Source organism: Macrotis lagotis, chromosome 3 (assembly GCF_037893015.1).
Source record: "Macrotis lagotis isolate mMagLag1 chromosome 3, bilby.v1.9.chrom.fasta, whole genome shotgun sequence".
Classification (NCBI taxonomy): domain Eukaryota; kingdom Metazoa; phylum Chordata; class Mammalia; order Peramelemorphia; family Peramelidae; genus Macrotis; species Macrotis lagotis.
The window spans coordinates 103,156,754-103,174,092 of record NC_133660.1 but is presented as its reverse complement, the minus strand read 5'-3'; the positions used below and the strand labels follow the sequence as shown (position 1 = coordinate 103,174,092).

The 17,339-nt window shown below is 32.7% G+C and overlaps 1 protein-coding gene across 1 annotated transcript in view; it reads right to left on the bottom strand.

The window, feature by feature from the left end:
* Positions 1 to 17,339, bottom strand: part of FSTL5 (follistatin like 5) — a 1,020,077-nt gene that overhangs the window by 92,032 nt on the left and 910,706 nt on the right. The window contains exon 12 of the mRNA XM_074227423.1: positions 12,604 to 12,753. Coding sequence (XP_074083524.1) covers positions 12,604 to 12,753 — 150 coding nt within the window. The remainder of the gene's footprint in view (positions 1 to 12,603; positions 12,754 to 17,339) is intronic.

Here is a 17,339-nt window from a genome sequence, read left to right as displayed (position 1 = left end):
ACAAAATATAGCACCCATTCATTTTAAAAACCCTAGATAGGGGTGGAGCCAAGATGGCGGTGTGAAGGCAGCATTTCCCAGGAACTCCTTCCCCCCAAAACTCCAAAAGGCAATAAATTATGACTCTAGCCAAAATTTACAGGGGCAGAACCCACAGAAAACCTGAGGGATACATTTTCCCAGTCCAAGAAACTTAGAAGTTCATGGAAAAGGTGTGTTTCAACCGGCCTGGGGTTTGGGAAAAAGCCATGACCACAGAGCAGCGCAGTCCAGCCCAGCCCAGAGGTCACCAGCAACAGCTTGAAGGGGCAGTGAGAGAACTCTGTTACACCTGAATGGAGTAATGAGCACCAGCCACAGAATCTGCATTGAGAATCTGGAGAAAGCAGCCTGTACCCCCAGAGACAGTAAGGGAAATGTACAGAGATTTATCTGCTTTCCCTCAGGGTGGGTCTCTGCTGCTAGCCTACATTCAGATCCAGGTTACAGATTGGACTTCCACACTAAGTGGACACGCTGGATCCCTCCTTATAGCTCCAGGGCAGAGGGAAGTACTGGGGTGCATCTACATATCAAAGCACAGGCAAGAGAGCATAAGACCTTGGAGGAATAAAGGTTCCAGTGAGGTATCCCTCTCCACCAAAAAAAACCAAACTCAAAGCCTTGGAAGTGCTGTCTTGGGCTGAGAAAAAAAGAGTAAACAACAGACAAAGAAGAATCTGACCATAGAGAATTACTTTCATCCTATGGAAGATCAAAACACATACTCAGGTGATGAGAAAATCAAAGCTTCTGTATCCAAAAGCTCCAAGAGAAATAGAAAATGGGCTCATGCTATGGATGGGCTCAAAAAAGACTTGGAAAGGCAATTAAGGGTGATGGAGGAAAAATTGAGAGGAGAAATGAATGGTGCAGAATAATCATGAAAACCAAATCAACAGCTTGGTGAAAGATAAACAAAAAAATACTGAAGAAAATAGTATGTTAAAAAACAGTTTAGGCTTAATGGAAAAAGCAAAACAAAAAGGAAAATGAAAAGAAGAATGCCTTAAAAAGAAGAATTGGCCAGCTGGAAAAGGAGATTAAAAAAAAGCTCTCTGAAGAAAATAACTTGTTCAAATGCAGAATAGAATTAAAGGAAGCTGATGACTTTGCAAGAAATCAGGAAGAAATCAAACTCTTCCCCCAAAAAGCCAAAAATTAGAAGAAAATGTGAAATATCTCATTGGAAAAACAACCAACCTTGAAAACAGATCCAGAAAAAATAATTTAAAAATTATTGGGCCATCTCAAAACCACAATCAGGATGAGAGCCTAGAAATCATTTTTCAAGAAATAATACAGCAAAATTGCCCTGAAGCAGAGGTTAAATAGAAATCAAGAGAATTCACCAGTCACCTCCTGAAAGAGATCCCCAAAACAAAGACTTACAAGGGCAAATTCCAAATTCCAAAACTCCCAAATCAAGAGGAAAATTCTAAAAGCTGCCAGAAACAAAAAATTCAACTACTGAGGCTCCATAGTCAGGATTACACAGGATCTGGCAGCATCTACATTAAGGGCTCATAGGGATTGGAATATGATATTCTGGAAGGAAAAAGATCTTGGTTTACAACCAAGAATCAACTACCCAGCAAAACTGAACTCTCCCAAATTAACCTTCAAAAATTATAATGTTACACTTTAAAATGAATTCTGGATCAACAGAACAAAAACAAGAATTGGGTAAATTAATTTTCTAGTGCAAGACCATTTAGAAAGTCAGCAGGAAAGGTGTGTGGTCTTCTAGTACAAGGAGAGCACAGTTCAATAATGCAGTGTCAATTCCTGTAACTCTTAATCACCTTGTCATTACTCTTATTATAAAAGTATACATGGACAGAAGGAGAGAATAGAAGGTGACTTTGATCATTTCCCCCCCAAATATACCCAGGGTCAAATGGATTTACAAATGAATTCCATCAAACATTTAAGAAACAATTCTCCACATGATAAATAGTCAAAGGATATGAAGATACTTTTTAAATGAAGAAATTAAAACTATATTTATATATATATATAATCATATGAAAAAATAATCCAAATCATTATTGATTAGGGAAATGCAAATTAAGACAACTCTTTGGTATCACCTCATAACTATCTGATTTCTAGGATGTCAAAATGATAAATTTTAGAAAGGTTGTGGGAGCATTGGGACATTAATGCATTGCAAGTGGAGTTGCAAAATGATCCAACCATTCTGGGGAGGATTATGGAACTAGACCAAAGAGCAACAAAACTGATCATACTTTTTGACCCAGAAATTTCAATGAATAGAGTCTCAGAAAAGTTAGATATGATATATATCTGAATAAAATTGCCTGGCAAGAGAAAGAAAGAAATATAGATTTTTTTTCTCAGAGTTACATGGTACCCACAAACACACACACACACACACACACACACACACACACACACACAACCTGACAGGTGGTAGAACATGAAAGCCTCACAATAAAATTCAAAAAGGCAAATGTATAAAATGCACCATTTTCAGACAATAGTACAATAATTAAATTCAAAAAATGGGTCAAGAAAAGATAGATAAAAATAATCTAATTCTAAAGAATCGAAATAAACCTAAAAGCAATCAATAATTTCATTAAAATGACAATGAGACAGCATATAAAATTCATGGAATAAAACCAAACAGGAGCAAATTTAAATCTCTAAACCCTTATATGAATAAAATATAGAAAGTGAAGATCAATGAATTGAGTATGAAAATAAAAAGAACTAGGAAAATCAAATTAAACATCTCTCAATTGGAAATCCTGAACATCAAAGGAGAGATTATTAAAATGAAAGTAAGAAAACCATTGAATTAATACATGAAATTAGGCGCTGGTTTTATGGCAAAATACTAAAAATATGAACCATTAATTTTATTTTCAAAAAGAAATAAACCAGGTTATCAGTAATAAACAATTGAAAGCTCCACCAATTAAAACAAATCATTTAATAGAAGGTATTTTGTTTAATTATATGCTAATAAATCTAACAATCTAAGCAAAATGGATTAATATTTATAAAATGAAAAATTGTCCAAAAGAGGAAAATAGAATATTAAAATAACCCTATTTTAGAAAAAAGAAATTGAAGAAGTCACAAATGAACTCCCCTTCCAAATATACCCAGGGCCAAATGGATTTATAATTAAATTCTATTGAACATTTAAGAAACAATTCATTCTCCAATTGATAAATGGTCAAAGGATATGAATAGACAGTTTTGAAATGAAGAAATTAAAACTATATATAATCATAAAAATGCTCCAAATAATTATTGATTAGAGAAAAGCAAATTGAACAACTCTTTGGTATCACATCATACCTATCTGATTGGTTGGTACCCAGAAGAAATAATGAAAAAAAATGGAAAAAGTCCTACATGTTCCAAAATATTCATAGCAGCCCTTTTTTGTAGTGGCAAAGAATTGGAAACTGAGGGGATGCCCATCAATTGCCGAATGATTAAGCAAGTTATGTTATATGAATATTATGGAATATTATTTTTCTATAAGAAATCACAGATGGTTGATCTCTAGAAAAGCATGAAATGAATTTCAGCATCTGATGCTGAGTGAAAGAAGGAGAACCAAAACAACAATATCCATACATTAAGAGCAATGTTGTCTGATGATCAAAACTCATAGATGTAGCTGCTCTCAGCAGTTCAGATAACTAGGGCAACCCTATTGGATGAACTATGGACAATGCTATCTCTATCCAGAGAAAGAAAAACAAAGCAAAACCAAAAATCTTTCAGAATCTGATGTACACCACATTCACTTTAAAAAAAAAATCTCACATCTTTCTTTCATTTAATCCTAATTACTCATACTGAAAATGATCTGTAAACATGTTTAGCACAAAAGAGTATGTACAATATTAACCTAACTGTTCATTGCTGAGGGGAGGAGGGTTTCAAGGGAGGGTGGAAGGAATTTTTTTTAATTTAAAAAATACATATGCCTATGGATGAATGTTAAAAAGCTTTCATAACATCTATTTTGGAAAAATAAAATATCAATAAAAAGATAAAATAATTCCAATACTATATAAACTATATGAAACAATAAGGAAATAATTATTGCTTCCAAATTCCTTTAATCACACAGATATGGTGCTGAAAGCTAAACCATAATAAAGAGCTAAAACAGAAAAAGAACACAATAGAGAAATTTTCCTAATGAATATTTATGCAAAATAAATAAATTGAATATTTTCAAGGAAATTACAACAATGTATCACAATCATACACTATAACCAGAAATGCAGGACTAGTTCATTATTATGAAAATTATCAGCATAATTTACCTTATCAATAAGAAACCCCACAGAAATCATATAATTATCAAAAGATTCAGAAAAAAAGTTTTGATGAACTACAGAACCCATTTCCAATCAAAAACAACGAAGAACATAGGAATAAAGGGAACTTTCATTAAAATAATAAGTTACTGATCTAAATCCAGAAGCATGATCAAATTTACACATGAATCACAAGACATCACCCACACCATTTTACCATTTTTGCCTGTATCAAAATAGTCAGGCAAGTGAATAGTAGGTGGCAGCTATAGTGACATTCATATACATGATTGTCCTAGGTCATAAGCTTGTCTTCTCAGAGGAAGCAACAATGGGATTTGGCAGTCCCCTGGGTGTCTGAGCAGTGTTTTAAGCATCACACTGCTCACCCCTAGAAACAAAGTCCTAAAAATTCTTTGCTTACACATTCTTGGCTTTATTACCATGGCAGGCAGGGAAACCACACTATGCAAAAATATATGCAAAAATTTTTTAGAGATGATTCTACTCACTATCAGTTATTACATGGATTGTGCACTCACTCATGGACAACACACAATCCAGTAGATTTGAAAGATAAACAACTCTTGCTGCAAGAGAACTAAGCAGGTATCACACTCAAATAGCAGCCCTAAGTGAAGCAAGGCTGGCAAATGAAGGACAGCTTACTGAAGTGCAGGAAAGAAACACATTTTTTTTCTCAGTGCCCATAATGAAGATGGGCACCAGGAAAGTGATGAATATTAATCTAGTCAAAAATCTTATATGTCTATCAAAAGGAGTGAATGGCAGGTTCATGACAATGTGATTACCACTTTCAAGAAATAGCCATGCCACCATTATCAGTGCCTATGCTCCCACCATGAGAAATGCTGATGAGTTCAAATAATAATTTTATGAATACCTGAAGATCCTTATCATCAATGTGCCAAAATTAACAAATTTATAATTATGGTTTATTTTAAGGCTAGAAAATAGGCTTAGACTACCAGACTCAGCAGGAAGTTCTAGGGATGAATGGATTTGGAAACAGCAATAACAATGGTCACTTAATACTGAAGACCTGTGCATCTCATGATCTTTTTATCACCAACACTTTTGCATTTACCTAAATGCAATAAAACTTTTATGTATGTACTCTTGCAGCAAACAATGACATTTAAAAAAAAAACTGTTAATGTAAGAAGAAAAAGTCAGGATATGCCAGTGATAAAGGTAATGCATGATGCAGAATGATGGACTGATCATAGACTTATCCTTTCCAAGCTAAATATTGACATTCAACTAAAGTGGTGCTCCCAAGGCAAAATGAGGACCAGAAGAATTAATGTCAAGAGATTAGAGCACTTCTCTGAGCAGTAATAATTCATTAGTAACTTGGACAGAAAGTTGAACCAATACATAATAGGTAATAGCAGAAAAGGAGTGGGAAAATTTTAAAGATTTTATATACAGCACTGTATTTGTTCATCTGGGTTAGAACACTCACATAATCAAAAATGGTTTGTTGTAAATTATGGGGAAGTTTGGTATTTGTTAAATGTAAAATGAGAACTCCATAGGAGTTCATTAATCTCTAAGAAGGTAGGATTTTGCTCCTTCAGACGAGTAATACAATCAAAGTAGAGAGATGCATGATTCTTGACTCAGTAAGAAGACAGATGAAATTCAATTTTATGTTGATAGCAACAATCTAAAATGATTTTATGATAACCTGAAGACTTTTTTATGTTCTAAAGCATATGGTGCATCTCAACTATTCAGTGCTGATGGAGCTACATTGATTATTGATAAGTACATGATACTAGAGAGATTGGTTGGATACTTAATTCCACAGTTGTTTTCAAAAGACAAACATCAATGAAAACATTGACAATTTACCTCAGATTGGAATCAATCCCTCTCTAGACAAATTTTCAACTGAAGAAGAATGCATTATGTAACTGTTATATGGCAAAATACCTGGTACTGATCCTATTCCAGCTGAGATTTACAAGATGTTTGGGCCATTGTTCATTCATAAAATGAAATTTTCTATGGCAATCAGAGTTATCCCACAAATTCAAGGGCAGTTCCACTGTCCTTCTGTATAAGGTTTGAGGAAATTAATTGTCCTAGGACAATGACAGGGGGCAGGGCATCTTTCTCAGTCACTGCTGGCAAGATTCTTGCCAGAGTCATACTGAATAGTATGATCCTTTTCATGGAAAATGATCATCTTTATGAGAGTCAGTCCATATTCAGAAAGGTTTGAGGAACAGGTTGCTGCTTGATAATTATAGGAGAAATGCTAGAAGGAGAACAGAGATATGTACACAATAGTTTTAGATCTGATCAAGAGTTTTGATGCCATCAGTTGTGAGAGCTCATGGAAAATTTTGTCAAGATTTGGTTGGTTGGAAAAATTCATCAGTATTGCACCTTAATTACATGTTGGTAGTTTTCCTGGGTCCTGCATAATGGACAATGCTCTCAGTTCTCAGTGGAATGAAACAAGACTTTGTGCTTGCTCCCATGCTCTTTAGCACTGTTTTCAGTCATGTTTCCAAATAACTTAAATGAGGAAAAACACAGTGGCAACAAGGTCAGTTTGGTATTCTCTTCAACTTGAAAAACTATAAGCCAAGATCAAAATAAATGGAGTATTGGTTCAAGATTTTCTGATTGTAGATGATTGTACATTCAATGCAATCTCCGAAGCTGAGAAGCAACAAAATATGAATTAATTTTCTGCATCTTGTATTAATTTTTGCCTTAATACACAAAGAAAACATCAGCCAGCACTACACCATTCATAAATGGAACCACGGATTACAGCAAATAGTAATAAATTCACTTCTCTTAGAGTATACTTTTCAGGGATGTATACATTGATAATGAGGTTGATGAGCTTATTGTCAGAACTATCTCAGCTTTGGGGAGAAAATGTTGACAAATAAAAGTGTGGGAGAAAAGAAGTATTAGACTGATCATTAAACTGAAGGTCTGCATAGCCATTGTGCTGATTTCATCGTTGTATCACCATGAAACCTGGACAGTCTATCAGTGACATTTCTGGAAATTGAATTGCCTCCATTTGAATTGTTTTAAGAAGATTCTGAAATTATTTGTCAGGATAAGATAGCAGATACTGAAGTTCTTTGTATAACTAAATGGACGAGCTTTCAAGTGTTAGTACAGAGCACAACTCTAATGAACTGGCCATATTCAAATACCAAATGTATGCTTCCCCAAAATAATGTTTTTGTGGAGAACTCACACAGAGCCAACACTCACACGGTGGTCAGAGAAAGCAATAACAGGACACTCTTCAAGGTCTTTTTTAAAAACTTTGGAATATATTGTCTGAACATTGGAGACATTGGTGCAGGAACATCCAGCATATTATGCCCTCATCAGAAAAGATAATGGGCTCTACACAAAAAACAGAATTGTTTTAGTTCCAAAGGAATGTGAGATATAAAAATTTAGAGAACTCAAAGCAAATGTACATATGTATTATTGTGTCTGATCTTTGGTAGTGTATTCCAACTCATGTTGATCTGATCAGAAACAATGTAACAACTAAGATAGTGGTGTCATTTTGGTCATCTTTGAGAATGAAGGACAATCATATATAATATTTTACTTATTCAGTGACATACCAATCAAGCTAAAAATAATTATTTTATAGAGTTATAAAAAATAATAGCAAAATTCATCTGGAAGACAAAAAGGTCAAGCTATACATGGAATTATTGATAAAAATAAATATGAAGCGATACTGTATCTCAAACTCTATTGCAATGTAGTAATCATAAAAACAATCTGGTGCTAGCTAAGAAATACACTGATCATTGGTTGATCATGGAATATATTAGGTATAATATATATATATATATATATATGTAAATTACTATAGTAATCTAGTGTTCGATAAACTCAAAGACCTACTTTTAGGGGGAAAAACTCACTATTTGACAAAAACTACTGGAAAAAACTAAGGCAAAAACTATGTTTAGACCAACACTTTACAAGTTAAAGTTAAAATGGGTATATTATTTTTTAGACCTAAAGAATGAGAGCATAAATAAATTAGGAGATAGTTTACCTATCAGATCTAGGTAACAGGGAAGAATTTGTGACCAAACCAGAGACAGAAAAAAATTGCTAAATAGAAAATGGATAATGCTATATTAAATTCTAAAGAGTTTTTGCAAAAGCAAAAGTAATCCAATCGAGATCAGAAAGAAAGCAGAAAGCTAAGGGAACAGCTTTATAGCAAATATATCTGACAAAGGACTCAAATCTGAAATGAAGAGATATTTATAAGAAAATGTCATTCACTAATTGAGAAATTTTCAAAAGATATGAACACATAGTTTTTCAAGAATAAAATCAAAGGTATAATCACATAAAATGACATAAATCCCTACTGATTGATTATGGGAATGCAAATTATGCAACTTTTAAGCACCATTTTACACCTATCAGAATGGTTAATATGAGAAGAAAAAGTAAATTTATAAATCTTTGTGGGGAGGTAGAAAACTGGGACTAATGAATGGTTGATTTTTATGATGAGGCTGAAAATCAAAAGACAGTATGCATGTAGTCCAATTCCCTCATTTTATAGATGAGTTTGCATAATCTGAAAGAGACAACACTAGAGATTATATTAAGAGTAAAAAGTAGAGTTAGTGTGAATGAGATGAAGCAGATGGAAGGCTACGTGGTCATGGTTAGTGTGTAGGATTTTGATGTTTTTAGATATTGGAGGAAGATATTGGGTGATGGTAATGGTTCAACTGTGACTTTAATAGCAAATGACTAGTTTGGTGGAGATAAAAAAGCTTGAAGTTGAGGATAAAAATGCAATGAGTGGTAAAGGTGTTTAGGAGTCATCAACATGAATGATGAATATGAATTAATATATATTTGAAAAATGAATGTTATAAGGATGTTGATTTTTTTAGTATAAAAAGGCAGGCAGTATAAAGAAATTCAGATTTTAAAATATGGAAATATTTGAGACTCATTCATAGAATTACCATAAGGCACTGAAATAATTATCTGTATATTCAAATATAATTACATGAGTATAATTATTTCTAAGATTAAAATAATTCTTCAACTAATAATGTTAATTTAAGATTCATGAATATATTTCATTTTTCTGTAAACATATGTAACAATTTTGATTTCGTGGTGCCAACAAATGCCTTGAATAAAATTCTGAAAACAATATAAAATTTAAAATCTCAGATACATCATACGGTGGACTTTTTATTTCTGAACACACGTGGGTGATATTTTCAAATATTAAGCAAGTTATAAATGTGTATAATTATAGATTATTTTTGTCATGTATTTTTGTGTCTAATATTTGAATCTTTTTACTTAAGAGCCATATCCTCAATTAACAAATTTTTCATTAGAGTTTAGATGAATCATCTATTCTTTTAATAATATTAAAGTATAGAAATTAGCATGTCAAAATGTCTAGTGAGATATATATATTTTGTTATAATCTGTGCTTATTTTAAAATTATTTTATTGCACATCAATCAATAATTTAAAAATAGATCTAGTTAGTGCAGGTTTCCTAGTTACTTGGGCAAATTATGACATTTTCAAATATAATTACAAGGTTAAGGACTTTATTTTTTTTACCCCTTATGACTTGATGTCAATTATTAGAATGAATAATTCAATTTTCATGATTATAATAGAAGGACATACATATTTTAAAGTCCAGCATTTCCTATCAGTTTGAAAATTGAACTCATTTTGCTCTCACATGGCTAATAAGGAGTCTGTCTCAATTTTTAAACAATAGCAGATGATATATATGTGTGTGTATATGTGTATGCATACACACACACACACACACATATATATATATATATAAATAAGATACATGTTTTGAAATTAATTTTAAAGAATTTGGTTGGTCTCTAATTACAGGTAGAATTTTCAATTATTAGTAAAGACTGATGATAATCCCAAAATGAATGCTAGCAATTTTAACTGAAAGGAAAACAAAGGTAACCCTTCCTGAACAAATGCCAAAAGCTTGAAAAACTAAGGAATATATGCTAAAATCTTATATTTTTCATACTTATGCCAAATTTAAAATTTATAAGCATATGATTATCTCAGTATGGGAAAGACAGTTTTATTTGTATAATCATAGGTAACAGAACTTTCCAAAACCTGTATTCTAGGACAAACAGACAGAAAATGTTTTGGGGGATTTTATAGACCCTAGAGTTGGGTGAAACTCAGGTTTAATTCCCTGTTCTTATTAGCTATGTTACATAGGCAAGTCTTAACAAAGTTCAGCTTCTTCATCTATAAAATAAAGTGATAAAAGCAAACAAGTGAATAAGATCAGAGGGTATTGGAGCAAATAATAATCATTTTTTTTTTTGCAGTTTCCACAAAGGATGTCCCCTATTATAAATGAAATCATGGGTACAATTCAATTTACCTTCCTCTCTTCTAAGCCACCCCTCCCACAAAACAAAACAAAATACTGGAATACCAATTTTGTTTAATGTTGTCTGAATCAAAAGAAATAGTATCTCAGCAATTGAATGCAGGGGAAAGATTTCAGAGAGTATCTTTTGACATTCACGCATTTTACTGGTTCATCGATACAGAAAGGCTCAGTAATTTTGTTCAAAGTCATATGTACCCTGGTTTCCCTGACTGTCAAGTGTTTAATCTCTTACCAATCTGCTAAATCATCCTTCCTAATGAGCAGGCACACTTTAAAACTTTCAGTGTTTCTCTACTGGCTACTGTTTGTACTTTGCTTTCAAAAAGTAGCAATGACATCACAGGGTGATGTCTTGATTTGCACATGAATTAGATTTAAGTGAGGCAGAGTTACACAAAGTTATCAGTGTCATTCTGTCTTCCAAATCATCAAAGTTTAGTGGCAAGACAAAAGTCAAAATGACTGGCAATGTCTGGGAATACAGTGAATGACTTTGATTTCTTCAATGGGAGACCAGGATCTATGTTTCACCTTAGACACCTTCATGACCTGTGGTACCAGTTTTGCTCATCTGTTCATTCCACCAGGGAAGTGTTCAGACTCTTGCAGTGGACATCCCTCAAGCTCATTGATGGTTTTCAGGCTTTTCAATTACCCTCAACCTAAATTAGTTCATCTCCACAGAGAGGTTTCCTGGGGTGTGGCCACTGAGCACCTTACAGTTTTTTGGAGCCTGTAGATTCAAATGATCCCTTCAAACACTGGAATTCAACAGCTAAATCTCATTCTATGTCAGGTTTCTAGCCTTTCTTTGATCTCTATGTTTAATTCAATTCAAACAAATATTTAACTATCTTTGAATTATAAAAAGAAAAAATGTAAATTCCATCTACGAGTTGGCTAATGATCTCAATAACTCTGTTACTATGCTTATGATTTCTCAAGTCTATATCACAGAGACCAAGTGCAAAAAATTCTATTCCATTCTTAGTATCTAGAAGAATACAATGATCATTAATAAATGTTTGTTGAATTACATTTAATTTAGGGTTTGAGATGACACTGAATTTACTAGAGAAATCTAAGACATAAGTTGTTTCTAAGATTTATCTGAGATCTGTTCTTTTCTGAATATAAGCTCCATGCAAAAAGATACTTTTTTTCATTCACTATATTTATATATCAGACTTTAGTCAAAGACCCAAGGCTTAGGGTAACAAATGAATGTTTGCTTATTATGCAGTTGGTTAAGTAATATAAAGTATCCTGGTGAGGGGAGACTTGGAAAAAAAAACCCTTCAATTTGGAAAAGGCTTAGAATATCCCAGCCTACCCATTACCCATTCTATCCTCAGATCCTTGTCTCATTATGAATATAATTTTGCCTTTTGTTTCAGTTAAGTAGCTATAGAAAAAGGAAAGTTATTTCATAAATCTATGTTGATTAGAAACTTGTAAGAATATTAATTCATTTTGCTTTTTTTTAAAGTGATTCATGCTAAAAGAAATGCAAACTTTTAAACAATATTTTATTTCTGAAATGAAATGAGTACCTTCCATTAGGGTTGGGTAGGGAAGAAAAAAAAATGAAAGACACTGTGTTCCCACCAATATATCACAGGTCATATATGTGACACAAGAATAGTTTCAGTGCTTGTCACTAGTAAAGGAAATTATAATAGCTTAAGATCATTTAATGGAATCTAAATGAGAAAATATTTCCATGGTTGATTTGTTTTAGTTAAAGTTCAGAAAGAGTATTACCTGCACAACTTTTTGGGACTGCACATCAACAATGAGTACTCGGTCCAGAGAAGGCTGAGTCACATAAATGAATTTGTCTTTGACATTAACAGCAGAGGCCCATACACATCTCTGAACTGTATCCCCTTCGGCTTGGGGACAAACTTCATCCTGTAATCCAAGAAGAGAAAACAACATGAAATGGCAATCACACGTGATTATACAAACATTTAAAAAAATTGATAATAGCTATTTCTTCCAAATTACTTTCAAAATTACTTCCAAATTTATAATAACTGCTTCTTCCAAATTGTTCTTTGGTACCATGTGTCTTTCTGCATCATATATAAGAAAAATTATGTCAAAACATAGGAAAGAGGGAAATAGAACCTACTAAGAGCTCAATAAAATGAATATTGAAGTCACTTTAAAAGAAAGATTATTTTTCTCTCTTTTTTTACTTTATCATTAAAATTATGGATTCTTTTAGTAAATTTTTTTCTCCCAATTGTTCAGAGTAGAAATTTAGCAATCATATAAGAAAGATGAATGTATGGCAATTTTAAATGCTTGCTTTTATTACTTGATTGTACTCTATCTGTTTAGCTTCTTGTTTGAGTACCAAAATCTTTGAATTATAATATAACAAAAGTGATCAAGAACCTTCTTTAGGCGACATAATTCTTGAAAAGATATCCAGGCACAAAGACATGCAATGGAAATAAGACTGAGGGTCAGAATAAATGAATTTTGGCAAAAAATATGGCCACCTTTGTATTTAATAATTATGCTTATATGAAAGTATACTCAAGATTCATTTAAGATTTCATAAAGATGGTTCAAGGCAGAGTTCTGTTATTTGCTATGTGAGTAATTCATTTGAAATATGAGCTTCCAATATTAATAACAGCCAATGCTATTGAGAGTATAACATTGGAATGATACTTCAAAGTGAGGTATTATTGTTAACTAAAGTAGTTTTTATTTTCAAGCAATATAAAAGGTATATGAGGTTATATTATTTTATATTTGTTGCTGATTCAGCCAAGTTATATCTGACAATATGGGCCTGAAAATCATAGGTATCAATTTTAATATTTTTAGGTATCAATTTTCTAACTATTCATCAGGGAGATTTGAAGCTAAGGAAATATAACTTTAATCTGATCTGAGAGAGTGACTTTCTTATTTTATATTAAACAGCCAGTGAAGGCTTCTCATCTTGTCCACTAGTCTTTAGGAAGAAAAGTAAATTTTCCACTAAAATTTATTCTGAAGACCAAAATAACAGATTGTGTGTGTGTGTGTGTGTGTGTGTGTGTGTGTGTGTGTGTGTGAGAGAGAGAGAGAGAGAGAGAGAGAGAGAGAGAAAGAGAGAGAGATTTATATCATATCATGATAACTTACTTGATAAGAAAATGCCATTTCCTATCATTTTTCTCCTGGAAAGCTCTTTGTCTATTGGTTTCAAGTATGAAAATGAAGCATATCACATATACCCATACCAAAATATCAGAACAAGTATGCAGTTTGCTATAATTCCTCATCTTTCTTTCTGGGAGAGACATTATGGCATAATGGATAGAAAGACAATCTGAGATTTTTGGGATGTAAGTTCTACATTTGGCTTAAATATGTATTAGTTGTGTGACAAAGTGTGGAAAGCAATTCTCTAAGTCTTTAAGTGGTAGGAAAAAATGTTATTTGGCATCACTAGAAGATAATTCTACACAGAGAAATAAATATGCCCCCCCAAAATCCAAAAAACTTATAATGCTATATTTAATTCTTTTTGACATAGGTAGAAGCTTTTCTTGAAACATATAGAAAATATGTTTATCTCTATATCATACATAAAACATACATATGCAAATTATATATGTGGACCATATATACATTTATATAAATTTATGGATACATATATAAGCTAAAGATTTCATTGTGTTTCAAAGAACCTACAATTCCATCCATGTGTATAATCTCTCCAGCTGCATTTTTGTAATGTAGCCAGACCAGTCCTTATTTGATTTTTGTCTATATTTTCCCATAAATTCTTTGTAGGGTATCTACCTAATATGATGAGTCCATAGTGAAATTCTCTTCATATAACATGGATACAAATGTGAGCTGTTCCATCAGTTGTTCCTTATTTTTTTTGCTATATGATAGATCTAATGATTTTTCCAGGCATAATTCAATTTGTTGATATACTTTACATAATTATATACAATCTTTATTTTTAATGTTTTATATAATGTTCACAGTCACTATGTGTCTCTTTGTTGAGTTTTAGGAACATACAGTTCTTAAATGTAAATGTTAAAGGTGAGATGTGGTATCAAATTGGGAAATCAAGGAACTTGGTTTCAAATTTAAGCACTGCTATTTACTGTGACTTTGTCCAAGTCACTCGACATCTCTGGCTCTCATTTTCCTCATTGGTAAGATAAGAGGGGTCAAGACTAAGTGAATTCTAAGGTCCTTTTTGGGTCTCAGTTCAACAGATAATTATGATTAAATTCTGCATATGTTCTATTTACCATGGGAATTTAATCAGATTTGAATAATAATAATAAATTCATTAACAAATTTAAGCCTTTATAAAAGGGGGTAATAAGAATTGTTCTTAAGAACTGGTTAAACTGGGGCAGCTGGGTGGTGCAGTGGATAGAGCACCAGCCCTGGGCCCTGGAGTCAGGAGTAGCTAAGTTCAAATCTGGCCTCAGACACTTAATACACTTAATAATTACCTAGTTGTGTGCCCTTGGGCAAGCCATTTAACTCCATTGCCTTGAAAAAAAAATGAACTGGTTAAACTCATCTGCTTGGGAAAATTAAATGTACCAATTCTTCATCTCAACACTTCCCAGGATCAAGTGATTTTTTTTTTTTAGATTTGGTAGAGTTCATAACAACATGCAGACACAAGAGCTTGAAGTTCTGGTACACATCTTGGATCCAATATCCTCAAAGTTTCAGGAGAAGCCTCGTATATCCATGCTGATTTTGAATTACATACATGACATTTGGTCTCAAGCTAAATCATCTGGGGAAGATCGGAAGAGGATGAGTTGATTTTGATTTGCCCTGACAGGATTTCGCTTCAGAGGAGAAGTCATTTCACCTCTGAAATATTCAGTTTCTTTATTTAGAAGAGGAGTAAATAATTCTTTCACTAATTAATTAGAAAGGTTGTTGGTAGGGATGGAAAGGAAGGGAAAGAACTTTGGCAATCTGAAAATGATAAATGAATGAAAATTTAATAATATCACTAATGATTTCTTTTAAGAGGCTGATGTTGATGAGCAGAATAAAACCTAAAAAAAAGAAAGTAATATTTCCTGAATTCCAGTGGTCCAATTGAGTGGCATATAAGCATCATTCCATTCACCTAGGCACTGATATATTCTTTTCATTATCTTGCTTCTTTATACAAGAGAACCTAGAATCCTTTACCAAGTGCTAACTTTATATATATAAAAAACTAGTATAAAAACAATGTTAAAATGTGGGTATTCCAGAAGCTGAGAGGTCAGAGGAGGGCAGATACTTGGGCTGAAGATTGTCAAAATACATGAATTTGGATTTCTGTTCCTGAGTGCTGTGCTGTAAGGTGAATGCTTCTGACAAAACCCTGCCAATTAATAGAGACTGTGGGTGATCCTGATATTGTCAGCCAAACAATTGCTGAACCAGTAGCCATTTCTACCACTTAATTTGCTACAAAACCATTCAACAGCAAAAAAAAAAAACCTTACTGTTGGGAATTATTTTCAATTTGTAGGCAGTGCTCATCAGAGATCTCTGACCATACTTATAATGATTTTTACAAAGCCATTAAAAGTTTCCTGACATTCAGCCTGGGTTTTCCTTGCTCCATTTTATGTCATTACTTCTGATTATAGCCCATTAGACCACATTTTACAATACCTCTTCTATTTTTTTTCCCCCAGACTAAATAGGTCTAGTATTTACTGCTTAGGGAGGGAGTTGTTAGAGAATGTTGGTTTCGTGCTTTAGACCTTTAATGATAAATAAGGCAGAGCTTCAGTAATGCAAAATAAGATTCAGATCATATATAAAAACAGAGGATATTGTCAGAAATTATATAGAGCAAGAGCATTAAACTATTTTTATAGAAACACTCTATTTTGTGGAATGAGAAGGCTGTAAAATTTACAGAAAGTGAGAAATAATGTTGGATTGAATTAAAGGTGAAAAAGAAGATTCTATCAATATTTGTCTTGTTTGCATTTCTTTCCTTAAGCCTATATTTACTGACAACTCTTCCATGTATTTCTATTTTCTCTTTTACATTTCAATTCTAAAGACTACAGTAATTCTCAATAGCCAAAAGTCTTAGAGAAGCAGCTAAAAGTGTGACTCTTTTCCCAATCATATATTAATCTAATAATATTCTTGTCACTGTCTCTCATGTAATTTCTTTTCTATAAGCATATTTTTACATTCAAAGAGGAGAGGTTAGGCTATTGATTTGTCTACACTAAAAACAAACAAAAATTTCTACCAAGAAAACTCCCTTTACCAATAAAGAATAGCATTTCCTGTCTATAGTCTTATAAGTCAAATTTGTTGAAATTAAGTGGAAAAATAATGTTAATTACTCACAACAAATTTCTGCAACTTTTCTTTCTAAAATTTTTGATTAAAAGTGATTTCTCCATAGCAGTTCATCTACCTTTTCATTTCTTTCACAAAGGAACTGATTTCTGTCCTGGTATGGGTCAGCACTATCC